Raw genomic sequence first — 24150 nt, 5'->3', positions numbered from 1 at the left:
CGCTAAAGATATTGAGTGAGAGCAGATAATCTGCAGCATCATTGCAGGGTTGGAATAAAGTGGCCTGCATCATTTGGAGACCTTTTTTTTTTATTTAAAAAAAGCTGCCTCCTTTTTTTTCTTTTTGCATCTCCAGGCTAGGTCTATATGAAAAAAAAAAACCAGAAAAAATCCCACGCCGCGATAACGTGTCAATAATGAGCAGAGGCCATCTATTGATCAGCTTAATTTTGCATCTATTAGCAGGGGAGCGGTTTGCTCCGGGGGCGAGGGAAGCCGGGCGCTAACACGCACCGACAGGCTGGATGGAGATCATTACAACTGAAGTTCACACACACGCTGTGATTGACATGGAGATAAGGCAAGAGAGAGCCCGGGCTCGCACGCCTCCCCGCACACTAAGCTAATGATACGCCGAATGTGTGCTTGGCGTGCGTGCAGCGGTGTCTGCCTATCTGGAGAAAGAGAAGGGGGGAAGAGGAGAAAAGACGAGAAGAAAGACAGGCCACACGCCTTTGCTAATTGGCACAGTCAGACGGCGACGATCATGAAGGATATGGAAGGAAAAAAACATTTAGTGGCATACCTCAGCTTTCTAGATCACCTCATCAAGTCGGTGTCATTTGAATACAGTTGATAACTTCCTGAGAAAAACATGGCTTTGACCTGGATTCCTCAGCTTCCTCTCACACTTTCTTCATTTAAGAAAGGGACTCGGTTGAGTTGTTCATTATGAAAATCGGTTTTTCTTCACTTCAAGTTTTTAATGTCAAAACAGAAATCACAGCAGCTTAAAATAACTACAGAGATAACCTCTGTTTTTATATCAATGCATCCATCTTGGAATATTTACATTAAATAAAGATTTCGGGTCAGATTATGGTCACTTAATGCCATCAATCAATCGAGTACATAGAGATAGTGAACACATATTAAAGAACAAGGCCTGGCCAATTATTCATTAGTGCATGTAGCCATACCACCATTCATACCTAATGCATAATGGAACACAATCTTAGAATTTCATTTTTATTAAGTCACTTTGATTTGTAGGGGAATAAATCCCATATCAAGGATTAACTGTTTTAAAGATTTTTTTTTTTACATAAGACAATAAATGAATGATTATGCGTTTTTTTTTTCTTTTGTTCATCTTTTCCTGATATAATTGCCAAACATGCATACTTTTATTACTCAATATTTAGTGGGAGCTGTTAGAAAAGGCTTTATCAAACGATATTACTCAATTACAGAACAGTTGAAAATAACTGACTCATCAATATTAACCAACAGATAACCTTAACTTTAAACAGGAGCAGACAGAAGTGCAGTGTTTCTATTAGATGTTTAAGTCCTATATTTTAGTTGCAGGTCGATATGTTTAGCTATTTTTTATTTTAAACCGGTATCGGACTGATTTCTGATATCAATATCAGATTGGGACATCCCAGTCAACTATTGTCTATATTTTTCTGTTTTAACATGATCAGACAGTTTAGAAATTATGGATTAATAATCCACAATTTCCTGTCTTGAGGAGTACCAATATGACCATACAATGTCTAACTTCTATAAGAAAAGAAAAGACTTTAATAGACGCCGTTAAAGGAACGGTAGAATCCACTCGTCTGGACTTGGCAAGAAGGAAAAATGGCTACTTGCATAAACTTGCTCACATTTAGTCATAGCAGCAATTAAAAGGTTTACAACAACTCAAACGGTGACAAACAAGGCTGGGCCAGGACTCGAGCTTATCCTGCAATGACGCACGCTGACGGTAAGGGAGGAATTTGAGTACTGCAGCAGAGAGTGGCATCTTGGGTTCATCGAGCCGCCAAAAGGACAAAAAAGATCTCAGCTAACAGGCTGCGCTACTGACATCCTTTTGGGTGGAGTATATAAACAGCAGAAAGAAAGCTCAAGGTTACTAAACTCAACTCAACTCAACTTTTACTCTACTATTTCTAATAGTGGTGTAGAAAATCAAAGTGAACACAAAATACTGATTATTTGCTTCATTAACACAACGATTGATTATAAAATAGAGCATAACTCCTTATTTATAGCAAAAGCTTTTTTTCTTCCTATATAGTGCTTTACCTGCCTCCGTTCCTAATTAAAAAAAAACAAATAATGAAAGCAGTTAGATAAGGTTCTTAATAAAACAATGGTATCACAAAAAAAATGTTTTAGAAGCTCAGAAATAGTAAAGGAAAGTAAATCTTTTCAGCAGTTTAGGAGCAACCCTGTGAAACGGGTTTGCATTCCAAGACGTGTTTAATAATGAATATAAGTTTTAGGTCAATGGATTTCGAACAGGACAAAGGTTAGAGATTTTCGGAGATATCCGACTATCAGACAGATTCCAGCCCAAAAACTCAGGTTAAATGCGCCTTTCAACAGCATAGAAGTAGAGAAAAGAGTGGCCTTTCCACCTTTGCTGTAGCAAAAGGCGGCTGCATGATGGCCACACAGATAGGGACGAATTTTACCTTTAAAAAAAAAAAGGACACATCTGGGTACTCTGTGTAAACCATCAGTCTACCTGAATTTTTATAGCCATGCAATCTTGTTTTATGCCGGATAGGTTAGAGCTTAGGTCAGAGGAATGACAACAAAAAGGAAAAAATACCATCCAAAAAAATAAAAAAACACCCTCGTCTACAAACTGTGTGTTTTTGTCAGCTGAGGGATGCAGCGAAGGGATCGAGGGAGCAATGGGAGGAGGAAGGTGAGGTATGGGGGGAGGAGAAGAGAGGGGGAAAAAAAAAAAAGCCCTCAGCCAAGCCATCAAGTTGAACATTGAACTTCACAGTAGTAGCTGCCTTTCTATGCTCTCCTTTTGATGTTACCTCCAAAGCAAAGGATCAAAGGCTTGGAGTGTGGCGTGGGGAAGTCCCAAGCTCTTAGCCTGCCAGCCTGTTATATATGCAAAAGTCTACGCCAAAAGAGAGAGAGTCGGGCAAAGAGGAAGAGACAGAGAACACGAGGTGCAGGAAGCCTGCATGGAATGTGGCTATAGCTGCCTTTTTTTTTTTTTTTTTGTCTAATGAACGACACGAGCGTGACGCAATCAGACGGCTAGTTGCAGTATGACGAATAGAGGTTATGGAGCGCACGTTTTAAAAGAAGGGGTTGGCGATATAAGTGTCAGGGGTGTTTGTGGAACCTCACAACGAATACCTACTCCCCTCCGGTTCCCCTTTACACCCAAACTCTGGCTGCTCTCCAACTTCAAGGGGGCTGAGAGAGAGTGTGTCGTCTTGACATGAACGTACGGTAAGGTGTGCTGTTAAAGGGACGACTAAAGTAAACACAGAGTGCACATGAAACCCTGGTTGTGTCTCACTGGAGCGGAGACACACACTGTGGGCTCAGCTGGGCCAAAGAGCGGAGCAGAGGTGTGCTGAAACTGACAAACACACACACACAATCACACCCCTTCCCCAAGGCTGTAGGATTAAGAGGTCCAGCTGGCTGACAGCAAGCCTTTCCTTCCCACGTATCGTGTCGATCTTGCGCCCCCACCCCCCCCCCCCCATCAGATACACATACACCCCCAGCCTTCCTCCCACTTGATCCCTTCCTATTACCCGGCCAGCCTTCTTACCTAGCAACATGGCACAGTTTAACCAAAGTGTGCCTCAAAAACAAAGGAGTAGTTTCAGCACGTTCCACCATGATAATAGAGGATCTATGCTTCAGTCAGTTGGGATGGAGAGAAACCGTTCATTAGAAATGTTCATTTCAAATTCTTGCAACTGGACTTTAACTGGGACCTTCCAACATACAATAATGCTAGGGATGGGAATGGAAAACCATGGCACCGTTTGACAGGTCGCTTAATGATTCTCTTAACGGTTCCAGGCAGCACCAGAGCCTAGCGCTGGGCAGCGCAACTTACGTCACGTTTTTTATGCAAGTTACGCACACGGCATTCAGTAAGCAAGTACGACGTGAGCAGGCGTATGTCTAGAAAAGCAAAAAATAAATAAAATGGCGTCCCATCGGGTAAAGCGATCGAAAGTTTTGCTTCATTTTAAGGAAGAGATAGATGGCAAAAAGGCACTTTGCAAAGTCGCAATTACATCCACGGGAGGAAATACATCCAATATGCAGAAACACCTGCGCACACAACATGGCATACATTTTAACGAATGCCGTGTTTTTGATGCTTCCGGAGAGAAGCTAAAGTTACGACCAGCATGGAAGGCAACTCTGATGGTAAGTAGCTAGTTTTATAACACTGACTGTGCTTAATGTAGTTCCTAGTAATCTATATGCCATTTCTGGAAATAAACCAATTTCCTACCTCTCTTTGGGGTTATTAAACATGCAACGAAGCTGCTCCGCAGTTCGAGGAGCGATATAAAGGTGACGCTCGTTTATTTAAATCAGCGCGAGATGAGTTTTTTCCGAAATTGTACATAACATTTAGATGACTCTGACGAGACGGGTAGCCTGGCTGGTTCAGAGGCTGGCAGCCCCCGTACACTGCCTTCTGTTTTGCCGAGGCAGGCAGAAATAGAATGTCCCAGGCGAGGTAGACGAATGTCTACCTTCGCACTTACCAACTTTATTGTTTCACAGAATCGATAAGAGAATCGGAATCATGAAAATCCTATCAATTCCAAACCCTAAATACTGCCCTGATCAAAAGGATCTGACCGCCTGGTACCTTTGGTTTTCCAACTGGAAGGAGACTCCTGTATTACTGATGTATTACTTTATCTCCAGCACTCAAACAATTCCCTTTCTAAAGTAATTAGATTAGTCTTGGATTACTCTATAAATTGGTCTTAATCTATAGTACTACCAATTGATTGCTCTCTACAGAATCCCTGAGGTTTACAACTGCAATCAGGAAATATGGAAATTACTGTGTCATCTAAGTTAGCTGATTTACCAAAACTTAACCACATCCCACATTTAAAAAAGATAGAAGAGGACCTAGAAAGATGGAAATTGCTTCCAGTCTCACTTATGGGTAGGGTAGCCTTAATTAAAATGATGGTCTTACCTAGAATTAACTTATTTTCAATAATCCCTAATAAACCATCATCCGACTAGTTTAAGTCTCTAGGTTCTTCCATCCCTAAATTTCTGTAGCAAGTCTTCTTAAACCTCCAACATGTTTCCTTCTACCCATCAGCTAGGATCAGCCATGTCCAGCGGCGCACTCTTTGCCCTTTTATTTCAAACCTCAAACAACCTTGTTTTTGGTCCACTCTATAAAGCCTCGAAACTCAATGCTATTTCTGACATTTTAATCGAAAAAGCTTCCTGGATGAGAAGCGAAACGTCTTCAAACTTCGAAACAAAGTCCAGTGGATTGTTTTTTTTTTTACTTTTTGGAAAAACTCAAACACTGCGTTTACGAAACCAACTCTGCTTTAATCATCCAACCATCTTCCTGACACTGCTTGATCACTGATGTTCTCTAGCAAACATCTGGGCCTTTCACAAGAAGGACGGATTTATACCAAGAAGCGAATCATAACCAGCATCACAGTAAAAGGGCTTCATTACAAACAATACAAAGATGTTTTTATGCATAAGGAAAATTGAAAACATTTATGTTCTACTTTTTGTTGGTCTTTCAAATAAAATTGCAATAAAAAAACATTTGAGCTTAAGGTAATAAAGTTAAAAAATGTGAGACAGCTATACTTTTAATGTCTGCATCAGTAAAGGGAACTTTGTGAGTCAATCTGTTCCATAAACTACCTCTATATAAGCTATCGTTTGCAGCGGGAGGTGCAGGGGCGCAAATGTCGCCGTCAGGTGAAAGCCAAAGTTGCTCAGTTGATTTAGTGACTCACAGGGAGCCTCGCATTTAGCGTCTAGAATTTCCAGACTAAAAATATCATAACATCTCATATTAACTCTCACCAGTCGAGGTATCTCAGCACCAACGGCTGTGTCCACTTACACTGACAGGGAAATCCAAGATTAATCAATCCACAAACCAAAGACTCCTCACCTTCTGTAACACTTTAAGAGGCAGAGTAAATGACTGGCTCTATTTCCTTTACAGAAAAGTTGAGAACCAGCAGGGTTCTCTTTTGACCGATTTCATCTGGAAGATTCAGAATTTGAATGTTTTGCCTAATGAGAACAAAAGAACCAAGAGAGAAGGGGGAAGGCTACCACATGTAGGGCTGGGAATGGTATAGGAGGTAAGGAAAAGAAATAGAAACAGACAGGACGGCGGAATAAGGACAGAATAAGAATTAGGGAGAGAAATGTGGAAGGAAGAGCGAGAGACACAGAAGACAGGGGGGGGAAAAATTCACAATGATGACACGTAAGTGCAAAGAGCGATTAAGGATTTACTTTCAAAAGGACTCCCATTGATCTTTTTTGATAGACCCGCAATAAATCAAACCGGATTGACTCGCATGAGAACCAAGCCTAATCCTTTAGTCAGATCCAGGAGAACTCCAACCAAACCAGCTGTTAATTTAGGCTTTACAAGATAAAGCGGGAGAAATCCAACCTGATGTACCCTAGGGCAGAGGCTTACATCATCTCTGTAAAGCAATCAACTTATTGCCAGTTTGCAGAGGTAATCAGAGCACATACTGAGAGGGGGAAAGGGGGAGAGGGGAGGGATGGCTGGCCGGAGGGAAGTGGAAAAAGAAAAGGGAGTCAAGAGCTGGCTAAGGAGGCTAAAAACAGATGCACATTGATATATGAAAGAGAAACGTCCTCCTTGGAATAACTGCAAACAAAAATGTTTACAAAGTTTTACACTATCCATCGACCTGATCTGAAAATGAAACAGAAACAGTAGCTTTCCTAGTTGAGTGGAACACAGATTTCATCCCCCTTCCCGCCCTCAGCGTCACCCTATAATTTCCCTGGAGGCCGGCCCATACCTCGTCCCGATCCCCAGGGGCCACTGCCACCCTAGCTGGGTCCTAAAAGCCATGCTGTGGCGGCACCAATGCAAACCATAGTAATTAGATTGCTTATTTTTGTCTGGTGGAGAAAAAAAAGAAGGATTTTTTCCCCCACTAAGCTGTAAACCAAAGAATCGCAAGAACCCATCCAACTTTCACTCAGTATATCATGTTGATGTCTCTTTTCCAGGTGCAGTGGAGATTCTTATATAGATGATAAGGCAGCTGCCCAGAGCGGCCCAGCTAAGGGGCTACCCCTCAAAAAAAAAAACAAATAAAAAAACAAATGGTGTACCTTGTTAGTAGCTCCACTTTATTTTTATTACAGCCCACAAACAGTTATAGCTTCATTGTGGTATTAAGACAAATGTGATAACTGCACTATATAGACTAAATCATTACAATTGAACAAACTCTGGGTGCATTTAAACAATAGAGGCTATTTTCAGGAACCAACCTTTATTTACTAATCTAGAAATACATTTCCTGGAGCAGAAAAAACACAATTAGGAAAGTAGCATTAAACAAAGAACTTTCACTGAGGTTTTAGGGAGAGACAGTGGGATGGGATAAATCCATCAATCAAAGCAATATATGTCTATGGTTTTTAAAATCTATTGAATCCTTAATCTTTAAGTTAGGGAAGAGATTTGGTGCAGATATAGGAGATTGTTATGCTCACAATGAGGGGCTCATTCATGCAGGGACCACCGCGGTTCAGTAATATGTTACATGTTTTGTGTGAACTGAACGTCATGAGGGTTACTACAGAGGTTTTTACTTCTTCAGAGCTCGGTGAGCGAAACCACATTAGGTTGAGTCGAGGATGAAGCACAATAACCACAAAACATCCACAGAGCTCAACACATGCTGATTCAAAGACTCATTAGCTCCCCCATCTCCCCCCCGTCTTTAATGTCCTGTGTGCTGCGCAAAACAACCAGATCGAGACCTAAATCCAATCACGTCAACCTCACGTGAGAGCTGAGGAGAAGCAGGCCCTGGAGTCTCTGGACTCTGTCCAAGGGAAACCAAACCTCAAGAGCTCAGCAAACCACACATAAAATCAGCAGTCTCTATCCAGCCTACCATGACCCCGGCAGCACACACACATGCAGACACACAAACACACACTCTTTGACCCAAGTCTATCCTCTCCCGGTTACACTGCATGCACACAGGGATCACGGCGACCCGAGTGGAGTTACCAAATTGAGCGAGGCTTGTTGTGAGCTTTGACGTGCATAATGTTGGTGTGTGTATGGAGGAGACAAGCATTGCTACTTAGGCTCAGCGCACATCAGTCTGTGCTATCTTTAGCAGCTGGGATAAACTTTTAAAACTGCAAAACAACCCCCCCACTTCAAGTAAGACAGACTGGGTCTTTGGCAGCGGCTGCCCACCGGCCACAGGGTCACATGATTAATTACACAAAAAGTGGTAATCTCACCAGACAGATGGCAAGCAGGCCGCAGCTCAATTACTTTATGCCCAATTGAATCATTACTGACGTTATTTACCGAAATGTGGCAGAGTGAAAAATATAGTGAAAATGGGATTTGGGATACATCAGGGAGGGCGGTGGGAGAGTTGGGACAGAGGCAGATGTACTTCTTGCCAAGCGACTGTGACTCGGATCAAAAAGCGTGAAGACTACAAGCATGCCTCTGTTAGCTTTTGGGAAAAAATTGGAAGTTTAATGCAGCGGTGCCGAGTGCCAAAAAAAGCAGATTCTTTTTCTTTTTTTTTTTTTACTGAAAACCAGAACTGGTACAGAACATCGGCCCGTGTGGAAACAGCCGGCTCCCGGCAGCTCCGCTTAGGAAACCGCATGACAAGGGCAATTTAAAATGTTAGGAAAGTGTCTGTTTCTTAAAAGAGGGTCAGGAAAAAAAAAAGGAAAGAGAGGGAGAGAAGGAGTTTTCTTTTCCTCTTCAGGGCGACTGGTTTGACATTGGGAAAGAAACCCTGCGGGCTCTCCTCTTTTCCTGAAAAGCCGTGAACAGCAAGTGCGAGCAGTCTCATCTCTACATCTACACTAGTTCCCTGTAGATCTCTGCTCTTCGCTCATTGTTTCTTCGCTCATCCTGCCAACGGCTTCTGTGAACAATTAGAGGTTGAGTTTCCCAGCGTTTAGGACCGCAGCGTCTCAATCTCGGGCCAGGAAGCTTCAGCGATTCAGCTGACTCTCAGAGAGACACAAGATTCCCCCTCAAATTTAGATCTGACGTTTAGCAGGAGGTCTGTCAGCCTGTTTATGATTTAAAACAACCGCAAAGCTAAATTATGGCAAAACAAGAGTGCTGACTCAACATCTAAATGATTCCTGAATGAGAGAGGACTATCTCTACTGTGTGAACTTGATCAAACATTATTACACTTAACAAATAAGGTACATAACTCAAAATGCAGTTCTGTAAGCAGGTTGCTTTAAATTTGCTTTGCAACATGCAGCTGCATGGGCGCAAAAAGCTTTCTGTTCAATCAGGAACACAATAAAAGGTTTTTAAAATGCCTTGATCCTAACTAGGGCATCGTGAAGTAATACTTGGATCGCATTAGGATGCTCTTGCTAGATATCATACAGTTTGGATGTGATTTCTTTCCAAGTTCACTGAAAGAAAAGCATAATTTTGCACTGCTGTTGATCAGAGCAAGTCTGATCGCCGTCCGCTGACTGGGAACAGTTGAGAGGCAAGTTTTTCTCAATAGTAAAATGATATCAGGGATCATTGAGAGGACTTCCAAGATTTTTTTCCCCCAATCTGAATAAGGGTGATGAATTCCTCTGGCTTATAGATGGTAGACAACAGTTGTTCTCCCATGGGTTAGAAGAGGGGCGTCAAAAAGCAGTTTGGATGAAACCTGTAGGCAAATATGGAGTATATAAAGCTAAAATCTGTAAATTTGGAGGTTAGGACTCAGGTTTAACTAAAAACGCAAAAGTATTTAGTGGGGGAAAAGCTTGTAAAGGTCCCAGATGAAGGACTTGCAGGATCACAGCTGTATCATTAAACAGAGATGAAGGGAAAAGAAGCATATGGCATATTGCTTAGTGAAATATACAATAGTCTAAATCTTCTATGCATCAATATTATGAATATTTATCAATTCTTCGTTAATAGTGAAAAAGGTCGGGGCAACGCTGCATGCCGAGGTTGTGATTGCAGAGACAGGTGGATAAATGCGTTTCTGCTGAGTTGCCACTGTCTGAGGATCCCTATTAATGCTGTTTGCCAGTGTCCAACACATGACCGAGGAACTTGCAGTCTTCCCCCAGCTGCTGCGTGTCAGGCGTGCGTGGCACCTGTCTTTAAAAGCCTCACCATTCACGTCGACTCTGGTTTCCCAGAGATAGACCGCTTTGCAGTCAGGTGACACATGCTCACGGGCCCCTTTTTCCTGACACGGATTGCAAACCGACCCACTAAACAGAGAGGCAGTCCAGTTCTACGGCAGCCGGTTAAAACAGCTTTGGATTTGCAGTGAGGGAGGTCATATTGTCTCACTTCCATCTCCCTCTCTCTGTTTCTGATACAGAAACCCTGCCCATGATTGAGGCTGCGGCTTGAAGCTGTAAACCAAAGCTTCCCTCAACGCCTCCAACCCGCCCGGCTACGCTCTAACCACTGTTTTTGCATACCACTCAGCTTGTGTAACCATTCAGTGGGTTTTGCTCAACCAAGACAATGGCTTTTTAACAGCCCAGGCAGACTAAAGTGATCTAATGTCAGTCAGTTTGCTGCAATTTTTAACAGATACAAGGAAGTCTTGTCAAAATAATTCATAACATAGAGAAACAAGTTTAGAGTACTCATGTCAGCTTTATTCACTTCTTAGTAAATATAATCTTGGAGGCGAGATGGGAGGGTAATGACATGGGTACACCTGCTGCATAGAGAAAAATTAGTCATTTAACTTAGGCGGGTGCTGACAGGACCTGATTGAGCTCTTGGTATGGCAAAACACTCTGGTACTCACTCTGCTGCCCAGCAGACCACAGCCATGTTTCCGCACCTCATTTGCAAAGCAATTCCTCTTCCCTCCCACTCGGTGCGCTCAGTGCATCTTTTTGTCATTCCCACGAGCAGGCTTCATTGGCTTTGTCCGCTGAGATGCTGAGCGGCGCAGAGTTAGGGGAAAAGAGTGTAACCGGGTCTCAAGGAGACTGCTCCGCATTCTGAGAGCATCTTCACATGAAGGGCCCTCTCCCCTCCATCTTCCTAACCCCAACACACACGCTCGCCCGTTCCCCCCACCTGACTAATGTGCCCTGACACTCGTACATCACCCGTAAATTGGCCAAATGAATTAACCACGGCCCCTGCTTAGCTTTACGGGCTTTAAATTGATTTTCTCCTTTCCAGGTCTGTCCAATAATTGCATTTATCCATCTTGTTGAAGCCAGGTTTACACACATGCACAAAGATCATGCCAATCCCCCGGATACATTTTCCGCTCTGGTGGCAAGAGTGTGAGAGATTTGTCATTGGATCATAACAGGTAATTCAAACAACAATTAGCCTGACACCGCCACCGTATGTCAATGTCTGGACCTTTGTTGGGTTGGCCTCTTAGTGAGAGCGACGAGATGCTTTCCATCTCTTCATCTGTCTTTATGTTCCCCTTCCCCTTCTGTCTCAGCGTGAAGAACAGAGCCCTATAACACTTTATCCATCATCCAAGCCTCTACGTTAAAATCGCAAACACCCACAGCAGGGAGGAGAACAGCAGCTACAAGTTGTACTTATTTGCAGACTTACTTGGACCAGAAGAAGCAGAGCTGTGAGCATCAGTGGGGGTCATCTCCACACTTGTTAGTGTTTGAACAGAAGTGCATGAGACATTGGGGGAGGTAGGGGGGGCAATGGACAATTCAGCTATGTAAACATGCAGCAACTTCCTTCCCTCCAGTCCTTCAGGCCTTGCACAGAGACAAGTCACTGTTTAAACAGCGCACACAGCATTCCTGTGCCTGGGCCCCGGCCAGCTGCTGCATCCTAACTGCAGACCGGCCTGCCTGGCTGAGTAGAGACAGACGCAGCCCTTACTCCGGCAAGGGTCATCCACAACAAACAAAGAGCTTTTATGCGCCTCCAAGCCCAGATTCATCTTCAGGTTCCAGAGGGCCTGCAACGCTGACTGCTTCTAATTGCTGAGCAAAACCCTCTGCTACCTCCCAAGGAAGGAAGATTAGAGAAAATCATCCCAACCCTGAAAGATCCTTCCTGAAGCTGCTGGATTCTGTGTTTAATGACAAGGCTGGAAATTTATCTTTATTGTTATTTGAAATATGCAAAGTGTGGCAGACAATAAAGATAGAGATAGCCGTAAAGAGGAGATAAAAAGTCTCCTGGTTCTAAAGTGCATGGTGACGTGCATCACATGACACAAAGGCCATGTCCGTTTTAGCCTCCAGTCCTAACTTTCAATATAACTAGGCCGCACGGAAATTAACCTTTGGTTTACTTACCAAGGAACAGTTGAGAGTTTTCCGTGAGAAAACAGATTTATAAAGGACAAATAATTCCACCTTAAGAAATTAGATGATGCATATTTTTATTTTTAGTTTAAATATTAAGTCCAACTAAGGATTTTTTTTTTTCACAAATCACATTTGCCACACTTACCAAACTCCTCCACTCTGCAACTTCCTGTCCAATAAATACGGCTTTCTGATCTCTATCTAAGGTCATTACTTACAGTTAGTGGTGTAAGATTCTCCGTGGTTTAAATATAAGGTCAGAACACCAGTTTAAAACGAGAAACACGACAGAACATCACATTAATCAGAAATATCTTCAACCTTCTGGGTCAAGAACTGGCTTATTAATTAAACTAACATCACTTCTGTAGTCAGAAGCGTAAACAAAAGGCAACCAGACCAGTGATGAAGAAGGATTGATGATTGTAAAAAGAAAAACTCAAATGTATTTTAAGATTTTATAATTACAAAGATTTTTTTTTTCCAGCTTTTGTCATTATACGGTCAGAAGTTCAACAAATTAACTCTCCCCTTGGGGAGCAGTGGGCTGCCATTGTACGGCACCCAGGGAGCAGCATGGGGTTAAGGCTCTTTGCTCAGAGACCCAGAGTGGCAGTCTGTGGGAGTGGGGCTTGAACTCAGAACCTTTGGATTCCAACCTCTATGCCATAACCACTAGGCCGCCACTCCCCTTTTTTGTCACTTCTGGTAGATCCTACGATTCAGAGACCGGAATGTCCTTCCTGGTTGCTGTTTTCCATATCTAAAGTTTTAACAAGGAGCGTTCACTGGGGAACCTGCTGGAATCACAGTTATTCCACTCAGGATCAGCATCCATCATCCAGAAACCAGGATGTCAAATATTTCACTCTGAACTTCACCTGAGCCAAAGAATGTAAATTTAAGTTGGGAAACATGTGCTGCACTAATCTGTGCTTAATGTTTAACACAGAGATGTTCTGAATCAGCTGTCATTCATTCCGGCTGGGTTTTATTATAGGATGGCTCCAGTCACAGCTTTCCTCAATGCGGCCACAGTCCCAGCTGCCAACTGCAGGTCATTATTCCAATCAAACAGCAATTTCAGGGTGGTCAGATTGCATTGTTTTCTGTCTCAGCAGTGCCACATTCCCCGTGTGTTTGTCTGCCATTCCACTTGGTTGGTCTTCTGGCTGCGAGTCCATCTCTGTGCATCCCTTCAGGGCCGCACAGTAAGGGCCACTCATCTCACCTCGGGACAGTTGTCCAAACAAGACGCTCCTTTCACTCCCGACCCCTCGAGGGAGAATGACAATTGACAATTCACTTCCACGAGTCAATTTGTTCACTTTCGCAGTTAACCCTGCTGTCACGCTGGCCTCTAACTGCCGACGAGTGAATACACAATGAGGGGAGCGGGTGACAACAGCCGAGGTCACGTTTAAATATGAATTAAATATATTCGGAAGAAAGTCTTTAAAAGAAAACGGTCTTAAATGTTCGCTATCAGTCACTTTTCTCAACCCAACAAACCAAACTCGGCATGTGCGGACGTGACAGCCTGTTCAAATGACGTGTTATTTAGTGCTGCACACAAATTGACAGCTGTTTGTATTATTTTGTGTAAATAGGTTTCCAACAGCTGGTTAAAGAGCTCACATGGGAATTTACTCTTAATCTGTTTTTCATTGGAATTGGTTCATCAGCTAGAGAAAAAAAAAAAAGAAACCAGCACTGTTCCACATTGCAGGGGTAAAGGGGGTTACATTTTATTAGCCTTGTACATTTTCGAGTAATCTTACCAACTTTTTTTTTCTCTGTTCCAAATCCCAACATAATCCTGCGATTAGCAGATTAAATTATTTCTGCTCGCACTCTTAAAACCTCAGCCTCACCTTTTGCAGACCGAAACACAACCGTTTATTTTTACTTGTCTGGGTTTTTTTTTTTTTTTTATAATAATATAACACTCACCTCATTAGCGGACTCCCCTTAAGCCTCCAAAACCAAGCACACAACTACGCTCTCGCTTCTCGGAGCTTATCCGGCACACAATTAAAAGTTTAATTAGTAAGATTAAAAATACATCTACTGGAATTTTATCACCTTAAACTCCGGCCATTATGTGTTTAGCACACGCTTTCGCCTCCATCCCCATCTGAGCCATTTGTTAACAGATTATCTGCACGCCGTAAATCCCCTGGCTGCTTTAAGAGTGAAGATATTAACTGGATACAAAAAAATAAAAAATAAGCTAACGGTTTGCATAATGTGTTGCAGATTTTGTTAAATAAACATAATAGCTTTTAAAACTATTCACACCCCTTGAAAATCCTCACATTTGCCAGGTTACAACAACTCCACGAATTTTATTAAACTTTATGTGGTACATTACACAATAAAGTGCATAATTGTGATAAAGGAAATAAGAAAAACTGCCATTAAACTTTTTTATTTATTTTACTTTACTGATTAAAAAAAACGCCTTACAATAATAGCTTTGGCTCGATATTTGGAGCTGCTTTCTTGTTGCAAAGAGGGGGCAGATCTCCCAAACTGCCCTCATTTAACCAAATCCGCCATCAGCTTTTACCTGAGGCCACTGGAAAGCTTTTAGTTTTCTGTTGATGCATGTTCCCCACTGCATGATGCTGCCACTTCTATGCTTCAGTGGGCTTTTTCAGGCATTTCGTTTCAAACGCATATGCCTAAAAGCTTAGCATTAGCCTGATTATCTAAATAAAGCTTCTAAGGTTGCCTACATGGATTTTTGCATACCTGTAGGACATTTTCAGCACATTTAAAGGTATTAAAATTAAGAAAAAAAAAAAAAAACATTTAGACAATTACTTGCTACCTTATATTGGTATATTTACATATAATCTCAGTAGTGTTGTTTAGAACATGGCAAAATATGAACTATTTCAACAGGTATATATTATTAGGAAACTGCTTTAATTAAAAAAATGCTTCAAGGTTTTCATTTGTTTATAAGATAAGGGACTAATTAGGTTTCACAGAGGCCAAATAAAAACAAGTGGAAAGGGTTTCAAAATATAAGCATGAATGAGATTCTTCCTCCTCCATATTATGTTCCAGGGCATTTATGCCACATCCATAACAGGCTGGTGTACCACAGGTGTTCCCAGCACACTGGCACAGCTAGTCATTATCTGGCCCAATGTGATCATTAAGAGCTGAGATGGCAGCGTGGCACCTCCTCCCCGTGTGCAGAGAGACATGTATAATCTGAGGGAAGAGAAACTCCAAAGGAGACTCGAGGATTCTCCATCAATTTGAAAAAAGAAGAAAAAAAATGAGGTGTTGAGGTTCTTTTCAGTGAAATTCATGTAAGTGCTTGTGAACTTTGACCCTTTCCAAACACACTCTACAATCCAAACAGAAGGACAACGCTACCTGAATTCCTCCAGCATCACAGAGGCCCTCGCCCAAAGGGCTTCTAGAGCAAAGTTTTTATGATGATGACGACGAGGGCGGGATAAAGAAACGTGGTCAAAAGCAGAAGGCGTAGGAGGCTGAGGGGAGGGGGGGGCATTTAAAGGCGGAAGCCACACACAAACTGACGCTTGGTCGTTGAGCGATGACTGAGAACTGAACTCTCCCGCTCCGCTCCGTCCTCCTCTCCCTCTTTTCTGTCTTCCTTTGCACACAGGAAGATAAATGTGGAGCCCAGGGGCACTATTGTTTGGACATCTAACCAGGAACTGTCGCTGCTCTCATTGCCCTGGCATTAACAGCAATTATGCGGTCTATTCAAGCAGCTTTTGTGCGTCCGACCCCCCGGGCCCCCCCACCACCAACGTGGGCCCTTCACTCACACACGCAGAGGCCTAACACAGATTTCCCGCTTTTCTCTGCCCCCACCCCACTCTTCTGCTGGTGAACTCATTTGGCTACTGGACCCATTATGAATAAACTTCCAGAACCATTCAGGCAGGCAGAAGAATGCACATACCCACCGTATTTCTGTACTGATGTCAGATTCCCCTTCCTTTTTTACTTTTTTTCTCCCTGAAGAAAATAAATTAATTCTGGTTGATAATCCGTCAAACCTCAGCTACAACCTTTATATCGAAAAGAAGTAGTCAATAGTGATTAACTTTATCTTTGCAGCAGGTTCAGTGCTGTAAATCTGCTAATAAAATGATCTTTAACAATCACCTCAGTTCATCTTATCACTGTTTTCTGCAAGTTTGCAGAGGTTGGGCTTTTTAATGATTGGCTAAGGCACCCCAAATATATATATTTGGTTAAATATGAGCTCCGTAAATATGAAGTGGACCTTGTGTTCCACTGCAATAAATTACAGCTTTAGAATAAACTACAGCTGAGTTTCTGATCTGCAAAGCAACAAACTCACTTAGAGGAAAGTCTGAGCCAGGAACCTCTTTGGAAGCATATGTTGATGATTGTTATGCTGTGTTTTTGATGAAGAAAGAAAGAGATGACCAGATAAGTAGACACAAGAATGGATACTTTTCTGTAGAAGTTTAGATCAAACAAAACAGGTCTGATTGTTAAGAGCTTCAAAACCTTATATGACTCATGAGTTACGATATTATTTTCTTTGGATTTTTTTAAAGCAAAAAGTAGCTGAAAAATAGCTTAAAAACTGGCCTAAGTGAGGAATGAAGATCCCACACTGATGAAATGTACAGTGGAGCTCACCACTAATATAGGCAATTATTTTAGCAAAGAATTCCTGTAAAATATAATGTCTATAATGATCTTTCTCGCTTTTGTCAAAATAGGGCAGTAAAACTTGTTTTCTTCTGATCGATCAGCCCCTTTTAAACTTTTTAAGCAAAGTGCAGTTTTGATTGGATGGGTTCTTTATGTTAGAACCAAAAATCTGAAGTACAAAGTGAAAAAAAAAAAAAAAAATTATTTGGAAATGTAAAATGACCTTGCTGTAGCTCAACTTAAAAATGACCTTTATTTTATCGCCTAGTTAAGGTGGGAAGAAGCATCTATTCAGGTCGGGCTCAGAGAGACTGGGCTACACGGCAGCCATATTGGCATTATAGTTACATTTCCTATTAAACCCTTAAACATGTAGTTGAAATGACAACATTTTAAGAACATTACTTGCTTTTATGTTATTTAATGAAAATAAAATGTTTTTAACTTGTTTTATTTCCCTTAAAATCTCCCCAATTAGAAACAATGATGTCCAGATGTAAACGTATTTGAATCATGTCCATTTACTCCATTACGGCATAATTTGCTCTATTTAGTGAACATCATGTCCAGTGCTAGCAGTAGAAATAAAAGCGTCTTAATACTCTGAATAAGGTAAAGCAAACATGTCTTGTTTTGTATTTTTAAAGCTTTACTTGAGACAGAAAGGTCTGGTAACACCTGCATGAGTATTGGGGCCCGGGGCCTCCTAATAACTATCCACTGTCCTCCAACTATGGAAGATTTTTAAAAGACTATTTTCAGCCTCTAAGGTTTTTTTTTTTTGTTGTTTTTTACTTTTCCTAGAGAAAATGAAGCTTGTCTTGCAAAAAAATACAAAAATTACAGTCCAATAAAAATTAATAGTCAGATGTTCTTTATTAGCTTTCAAGGTAGAGGTATGAGCTGCAATAATGAGAATTCAGTAAATTCTATATAACTGGATATAAATTGGGCAATTTTATTGTAGGAATGATTGTGATATAAATAAAATAAATTAGAGCTGTGGAGTAAAGAAAACCAGTAAATAGAGTCGACACCTGTATACAGATTTATCTGGTCCCTACATGCTCCCATATGCACAGCGTGACACACGCAATAATTTCATTTCCATGTTCGATGGAGCCCCGAGCCCTGTGGGCAAGCAGCATGGCTACCCTATATTTAACAGATGACACAAGTTGCATTCCAGATGTACAGTGCTATCTTTGTGTTTCGCTCCATAGAAATGCACTGGAGAGGCAAAGGAGACGGGGGAAGAGGAAGAGGGTTACGCTCAGTCTAAGAAGGGGAGGGGGGGCTCCAGAGCACAGCTGCCTAACAAACTAATCCCCCCCCCAAAATAAAGAAAAGCAGGAAAAGGTAGTGGTAGGGTGGCTCGGTGACTAACACAGGCAGAGATATAAAAGGTGAAAATAGATTTGTTCATTTAAAGAATAATTTGTTTGACCGGGCGGCACTCTGTTAATGAGTAACAGGCGTAATCTGTCACTGCAGTCAAAATTAGGCCTCAGATTAGCTGTTATTGCATTAAAAACCTTGGAGTCAATGATTTAATTTGGGGAAAGAAAAGAGAAAAATCCTGGACTACAGCTGCTTTACCAAAACGCAGCTCGGTGCCACCAGGGAGCCGCTGCTCCCTCCGCACTAGTTTACAATCTGATTAGAAACACATCCCGCAAAATGATTTTTTTTCCTGCCTCTGTGGTTTTTAAAGCCGAGAGAGAGAGAGAGAGAGAGAGTGAGAGAGATCGACGGCGTGCTGACATCATCAGCATCAGACAATTAACTTCAACTTATATTTCATTTTTTTCCTCCACACGCACACATGCACGCGTTCTCTGTAAATATTTACAGCACAAATATTTTTCCATTCATTCGCTGGGCGCTAACAAAACCTCACTGTACACCCCCCACCCCTCCCACCGCCTCTCCTCCGCACCGTCCCTACATCTGTGATTCATTGACTTTACAATTTACCACATGTCGAGATGGGAGAGGTCGACATGTGAATCACGGCGCAAATATGTGAATGATTTATTGTTTTTTTTTTTAAAGGGAAGAAAATAAAAACCCAGGCCGATTTAGAGCAACACCGCCTATTTATCCTGAGCGTTACTCTTATTGGCAGACCATGAACAATTACAGTTTGGACTAATTAAGCTCCGAGAATGTTGCTGCGCACCGCTAATGTCAAGCAGACCCCAATTTTAGTTTAATGGTGCCAATTTTTTGCTTCCCAGCTCCCTCCTGCTTCCAGCTCTCCAACTTAACTCCTTAAATCCAAAGCAGATTGCACGTTTTATGCCTGTTTATTAGGTTGAAGAAAATAAATAAATAAAAAAATAAGGACCTATTCTCTCTCTTTCGCTCAGACTGAATGAGAAGATAGAGAGAGAGGGAGGGAGGGAGAGGAGTCGGAGAGCGGGAGCCGCTTCCGCCATACTTTGTAAATAAAAGTGATTTGCAAAACAAAAGGGAGCGCAACCTTCCAAGTAAATTCAGTGTATTCTTTAGCTTTCAGTAAGGGGGAGAAAAAAAAGCTGCAACACGGTGCCATGCACAAAAAAAAAAAAAAAAAGCCCTGCGGACATCAATTAGGCCTGATTAACATGTAAAGCCAATTGGATAAGGTGTGGGCCCTATCCCCTAAAATCCCTATTAAAACTCATCCTTTCCTTCTTGCCGCCGCCAAAACTTCCATTCACCCCAGCCAAACACATATAATCCATATGATATGCCATTGTTATGATTATGTTGCTCACGTGTTGTTGGCCAGATACGGTCTGTGGCGTTTAGCTACAGATAAGGCCGCAGCAATATGTGCCGCACAAAAGGAGGTGCTGCTTTCGCCGATTTTTATTCCCGTCAAATAAAAATTAGTAGGCATGTTAAGATGGATTTATTCGAAAAAAAAAGGAAAAAGAACAAGCTAAGCATCTTTTGTGCTTGCAGAAGATTCACTCGTTTTTCTTTTTTCGAGTAACCTATTCACCCTCCCCTTCCACATTTCTGCCCAGCCTCCTACTTGTTTCTTTATAAACTAAACGTAATTACATGACGAAACTCAAGATCCCCGCCAAAAGTCCCAGTGGGCCCCGAATAACAGGGCTGTGCGGGGGGGGTGGAGGGTGGCGTTAAATATCCTAACATTCATAAGTCCGAAAGGCACTAAAAAAAGCAGGGCGGATTTACGGCCCGACACAGGAGAGCCAGCTGCCCAGATCCTCATTTCTCTCCTGCCTCGGCCTCTCCAGACCTGTTGAGATGTGATGTTAGCCCACAGTACCGGAGTTAACCCACCGGCTTCTTTTTTCTTCTTCCCTACAAGCCCCCGCGTTAGCAAGGCAGGGAACAAAAGGTGAACGCAAAGAGAGATGGAAAACCGGGGGCTGAACTTGGCAGGCCACTTCCCCAATTCAACCTGCACCCAGTGATTCAGCAGGCCTTTGTGTGTGTGTGTGTGTGTGTGTGTGTGTGTGTGTGTGTGTGTGTGTGTGTGTGTGTGTGTGTGTGTGTGTGTGTGTGTGTAGGGGGGGAGGTTGGTTTAGGGCGGAGGGGAGAGACTGCAGGGAGGGGAGAGGAGTAGAGCTTTTAAAGCCCGGGCACAGCTTCATGTCAAATTGCTTAAATGATACTAAATTGTGAGGCTCCTCGGATTTAGGTGGTAGGAAAAACAAATTCTCGCCGGTTATGGCTCCCAGAGGTCAGACTGGCCTCACGCAGGAATTCATTCCCGCCTCTTAAGCCGTGCAAACACAGAAATAACATAAACAACTTAAAGATGTCCAAACCGGTTAGCAGAAACGCAAAACTGATGGACGGGAACAAATATCTTTCATTGCTAATTATGATGTCTACGGAAACAAATCCTGTGATATTTATCATATGCAGAAACTACTATTACATCCCTGGGGGGGGCTGAAAAAGAACAGATATGAAATCAAAGGCTTCTTATGACAAAACGGGTCTCCTTCTTATAACAGCGGCGGTTATATCCCGAGCCTAACGTGACATGTTAGGGAGCAAGACAGCTAATCAATGTCCAGGTGAATTATTTATCCCGGCTTTAAATTTAATAGATTTATATTACAGCCACCGCCGACTTCAAAAGCTCCAACAGCTCGGACACACAGAGCACCAAAACGGAGGGGGGTACAGTAGGAGGCAGAGGAAGAAGAAAAAAACATCCTCTTCAGGTGCACTCGTTAGTATTACCGGATTTAATGTGTCGTTGCCCGCAAATAAGCATCTTATTGTTCTAGTTTTGATCTGATGACATAGAAGGTAATAAATCACAAAGTAAATATTGAGTCTTTGTCATAAAAACAAGGATTCAAGGTCATTATGAGGAGAGCAAACGTGGATCAAATCTCAGAGGAGCATCTCTTAAAGACATCTTTAAAAAGAAAAGGTACAGTTCTTTCTAACTGTTGCATGATGGAGGAAAGCGCTCCGCAGGCTGCAAGACACGTTGCTGTAATATACCAAAAAACAAAGAACTGGGATATTCAAACAAGGAAGGCCCTTCACTTCAAAATCCAAGTTGCGTTGCGAACGCGTGTGTCAGAGCCTGATGATGAGAGTAACGAGTGACTAATTCCACATACCAGCCGGCAGCATTAACGAAGCTGACAAAATGTGCTCCAGTGTGGAACAACAACACGCACACACACACAGCTACGTAAAGACATAGTGGGCAGTCTCACATGAGATCCTGAGCTGAAATGTTATCCAAAAAATAAAACAAAAGAAAGGCATTATGTGTCAAGGTGCGAGTTCATTTTTAAGGTGTGAACGACAAAAAAAATACATTGAGGTAGCAAATAGTTGAGTGATTGTGGATCAGATTTCCTGGTGATTGGTCTTTGCCTTCACCTCGTAAAACGAGATGACAGTTTCTAAAAACGCAGCACCTATTTAAAATATAAAAAATAAAAAAGAGGGGAAAGAAATGATGCCGCTTCTGCAATGCATTTGGTCCCTGGGGACCAGCTTAGCTAAATGAGTGAGTGCATAATTGCACAGAGCTGATTATGAGAAAATAAATAACATGAATTTGTTTAGTAAACAGAGATTTAAATGATTCTGGGATAAAAACAAAAAAAAAATGGGCAGCAGATTCCTGAAGGTAGCATGCAAAGCAGAATAAATAAATCACAATTTGCATTTAACTTTCACATATTAAACTGCAGAAATGACTGTTTTGCAAAGATGAGAGCATGCAACTTGTAAAAGAATGTTAACCATGCAAATCACTCTCAAATACTCATTTGCATATTTGTTGCTTTTTCTCCCCCTCTTTTTTTTTTAAACACTGTTCAGTGTGTCAGAGAATCAGTGTAAAGTGCAGCTCCCAGTGGTGTTAGTGATGAAATTAAAAAACAGCATTTTTGATGAGGCCATGCAAACACAAATCAGTTGCATTATTAACGAGGTGGGAATTTACACCTAATTTTAAAACAGCAGGGCCAAATACTATAATTAAATTTAAAATAAATATATATTTTTTTTATGAAAATAAATTGCAGGTAGCTTTCGAATAACATGAAAGGATTAAATGTCTTTTTTTTTTATTAGCACAGCTAGCATGTTAGCTTCGATATTCACGCGCGGTACTGTACACTTCAGGAAGAGTTGGAAAACTTGCTTTCCACATTTTTTCCCCCTTTTCTTTCCATTTTCTGGGTGACAATCCTTTGCTTTGGAGCCGTGTGTGAGGAGGGGAGTGTGTGCAGATAAGCAGCTGGTAAAATAAGTGAACTTACTGTGCGTGCTGTTGGAGAAAGTGATCCGTTGGGGAGGTATGGGCTGGTGAGATCGGGGATCATTATAAACGGATATCCCGGGTACGGTGGGCTCTTGAACAGCCCTCCATCTTGCCTTTTCGCAGCTAACATGGCGGGGGGGGGGGGGGAAGAGAAGGAAAACTTTTAATAAACTGGTCTTGGAAGGTGTTTTTTATTTATTCTAGGAAAATATATTTGATAAAGAAAGCTGGAAACTGACTCCTGTGTTTGAAACACATAATGTCATAGTGGAAGAAAAAGAAAAAAAGAAGGAGAATAAGTAGAAACTCACCCTCTTCTAAACTTTCCCTTGTTTTGTCTCTGAAAGTTTCAGATCTAGGCGGAGGCCGTCTTTCCGCCTTGAAATTCAACGAAACACATGGGTTGCGTTAAAGTTATTGGAAGCTTTCATGGTGAACTCTATCAAAGTGTTAAGAAATGTAGGCCGCCCCCCCTTTCAAACAACGAATTTAACGATCGATCCGAACTTACCTCCGAATCCGAAGAGCTGTTCTGATTCGTTTCCGACTCGTTTACGAGCGAAGATTTGACGTCTGCTAAATCCCTTTCTGCCGAGGAGTTCTCTGAGATTTTCTCCTCTTGCTCCCCTTCGTCTTTGAAGGAAATCATTTCATCGTTTGCGCCCAGATCGTCCCCTCCACCGCCGTTGAGCTGCGGCATTTTTCCCCCGAGCAGAAGAATCGTTCTCGGGTCGGAAAAAAAAAAAACACCAAAAAGTTTCCTTGATCTCTGCGAGCCCCGAAAAGTCCGAGAGTTTAAGTTAATATTTTTTTCTTTTTAAAAGAGAGTCTCTTCGTGTTGGCGTTTTCCAAAAGCTCTAGTACATATATATAAAAAGTCAAAAACACAAGGGGGGAAAAAGAAGGGGGAAAAATGTTGGCAGGAAAATGAGGAAGCCGGAGAAGGAGCCGAGCCGCTCGGATTGAGTGAGTTGAAGTTGGTCGGAGTGGTTTTCAGTTCAAAGGCGGCGCTGATTGACAGATAGAGAGGGATGGAAATAGAGAGAGTCTGGATTCGGGATTATTGACAGGGAGAAACACACAAGAAACTAATGAGATTCAAACAGGGAGGGACTTAAAGTGACGTTTTCATAAATAGGAGGAAAAGAGAGAGAGAAGGAAAGGAGAGGGAGTGCTGGTTGGAGGAAACAGGCTGCAGCGAGGGGAAAAAAAAAAACATATGAGAAGTGAAAAAATGCCAGTTTGGGATAATGATGGTGGAACAGCAGGAAGATGAAGGAGCTGTTGGCAAATCTGGATTTAACTTACAT

General features: G+C 42.0%; 1 protein-coding gene across 39 annotated transcripts in view; it reads right to left on the bottom strand.

The window, feature by feature from the left end:
- tcf7l2 (transcription factor 7 like 2) overlaps window positions 1-23933 on the bottom strand; it is a 103477-nt gene extending 79544 nt beyond the window's left edge. For 18 of the 39 annotated variants that reach the window (XM_038272747.1, XM_038272748.1, XM_038272757.1 and 15 more), the window contains exons 1-3: window positions 23352-23932; window positions 23152-23218; window positions 22839-22963 (exon numbers count right to left, since the gene is read on the bottom strand). In XM_038272747.1, the coding sequence (XP_038128675.1) occupies window positions 22839-22963; window positions 23152-23218; window positions 23352-23540 (381 nt within the window). In that variant the 5' untranslated portion in view covers window positions 23541-23932. Of the gene's footprint in view, window positions 1-22838; window positions 22964-23151; window positions 23219-23351 lie in introns of all 39 variants that reach the window. The other 21 variants (XM_038272750.1, XM_038272751.1, XM_038272760.1 and 18 more) reach the window with 3 other exon arrangements.
- Between the last annotated feature and the right edge of the window lie 217 nt (window positions 23934-24150).

Source organism: Cyprinodon tularosa, unplaced genomic scaffold, assembly GCF_016077235.1.
Source record: "Cyprinodon tularosa strain WSP-4 unplaced genomic scaffold, ASM1607723v1 ctg84, whole genome shotgun sequence".
In the NCBI taxonomy this organism is placed as follows: Eukaryota; Metazoa; Chordata; class Actinopteri; order Cyprinodontiformes; family Cyprinodontidae; genus Cyprinodon; species Cyprinodon tularosa.
The sequence above is the reverse complement of the archived record's forward strand: the minus strand, read 5'-3'. Positions and strand labels throughout refer to the sequence as shown.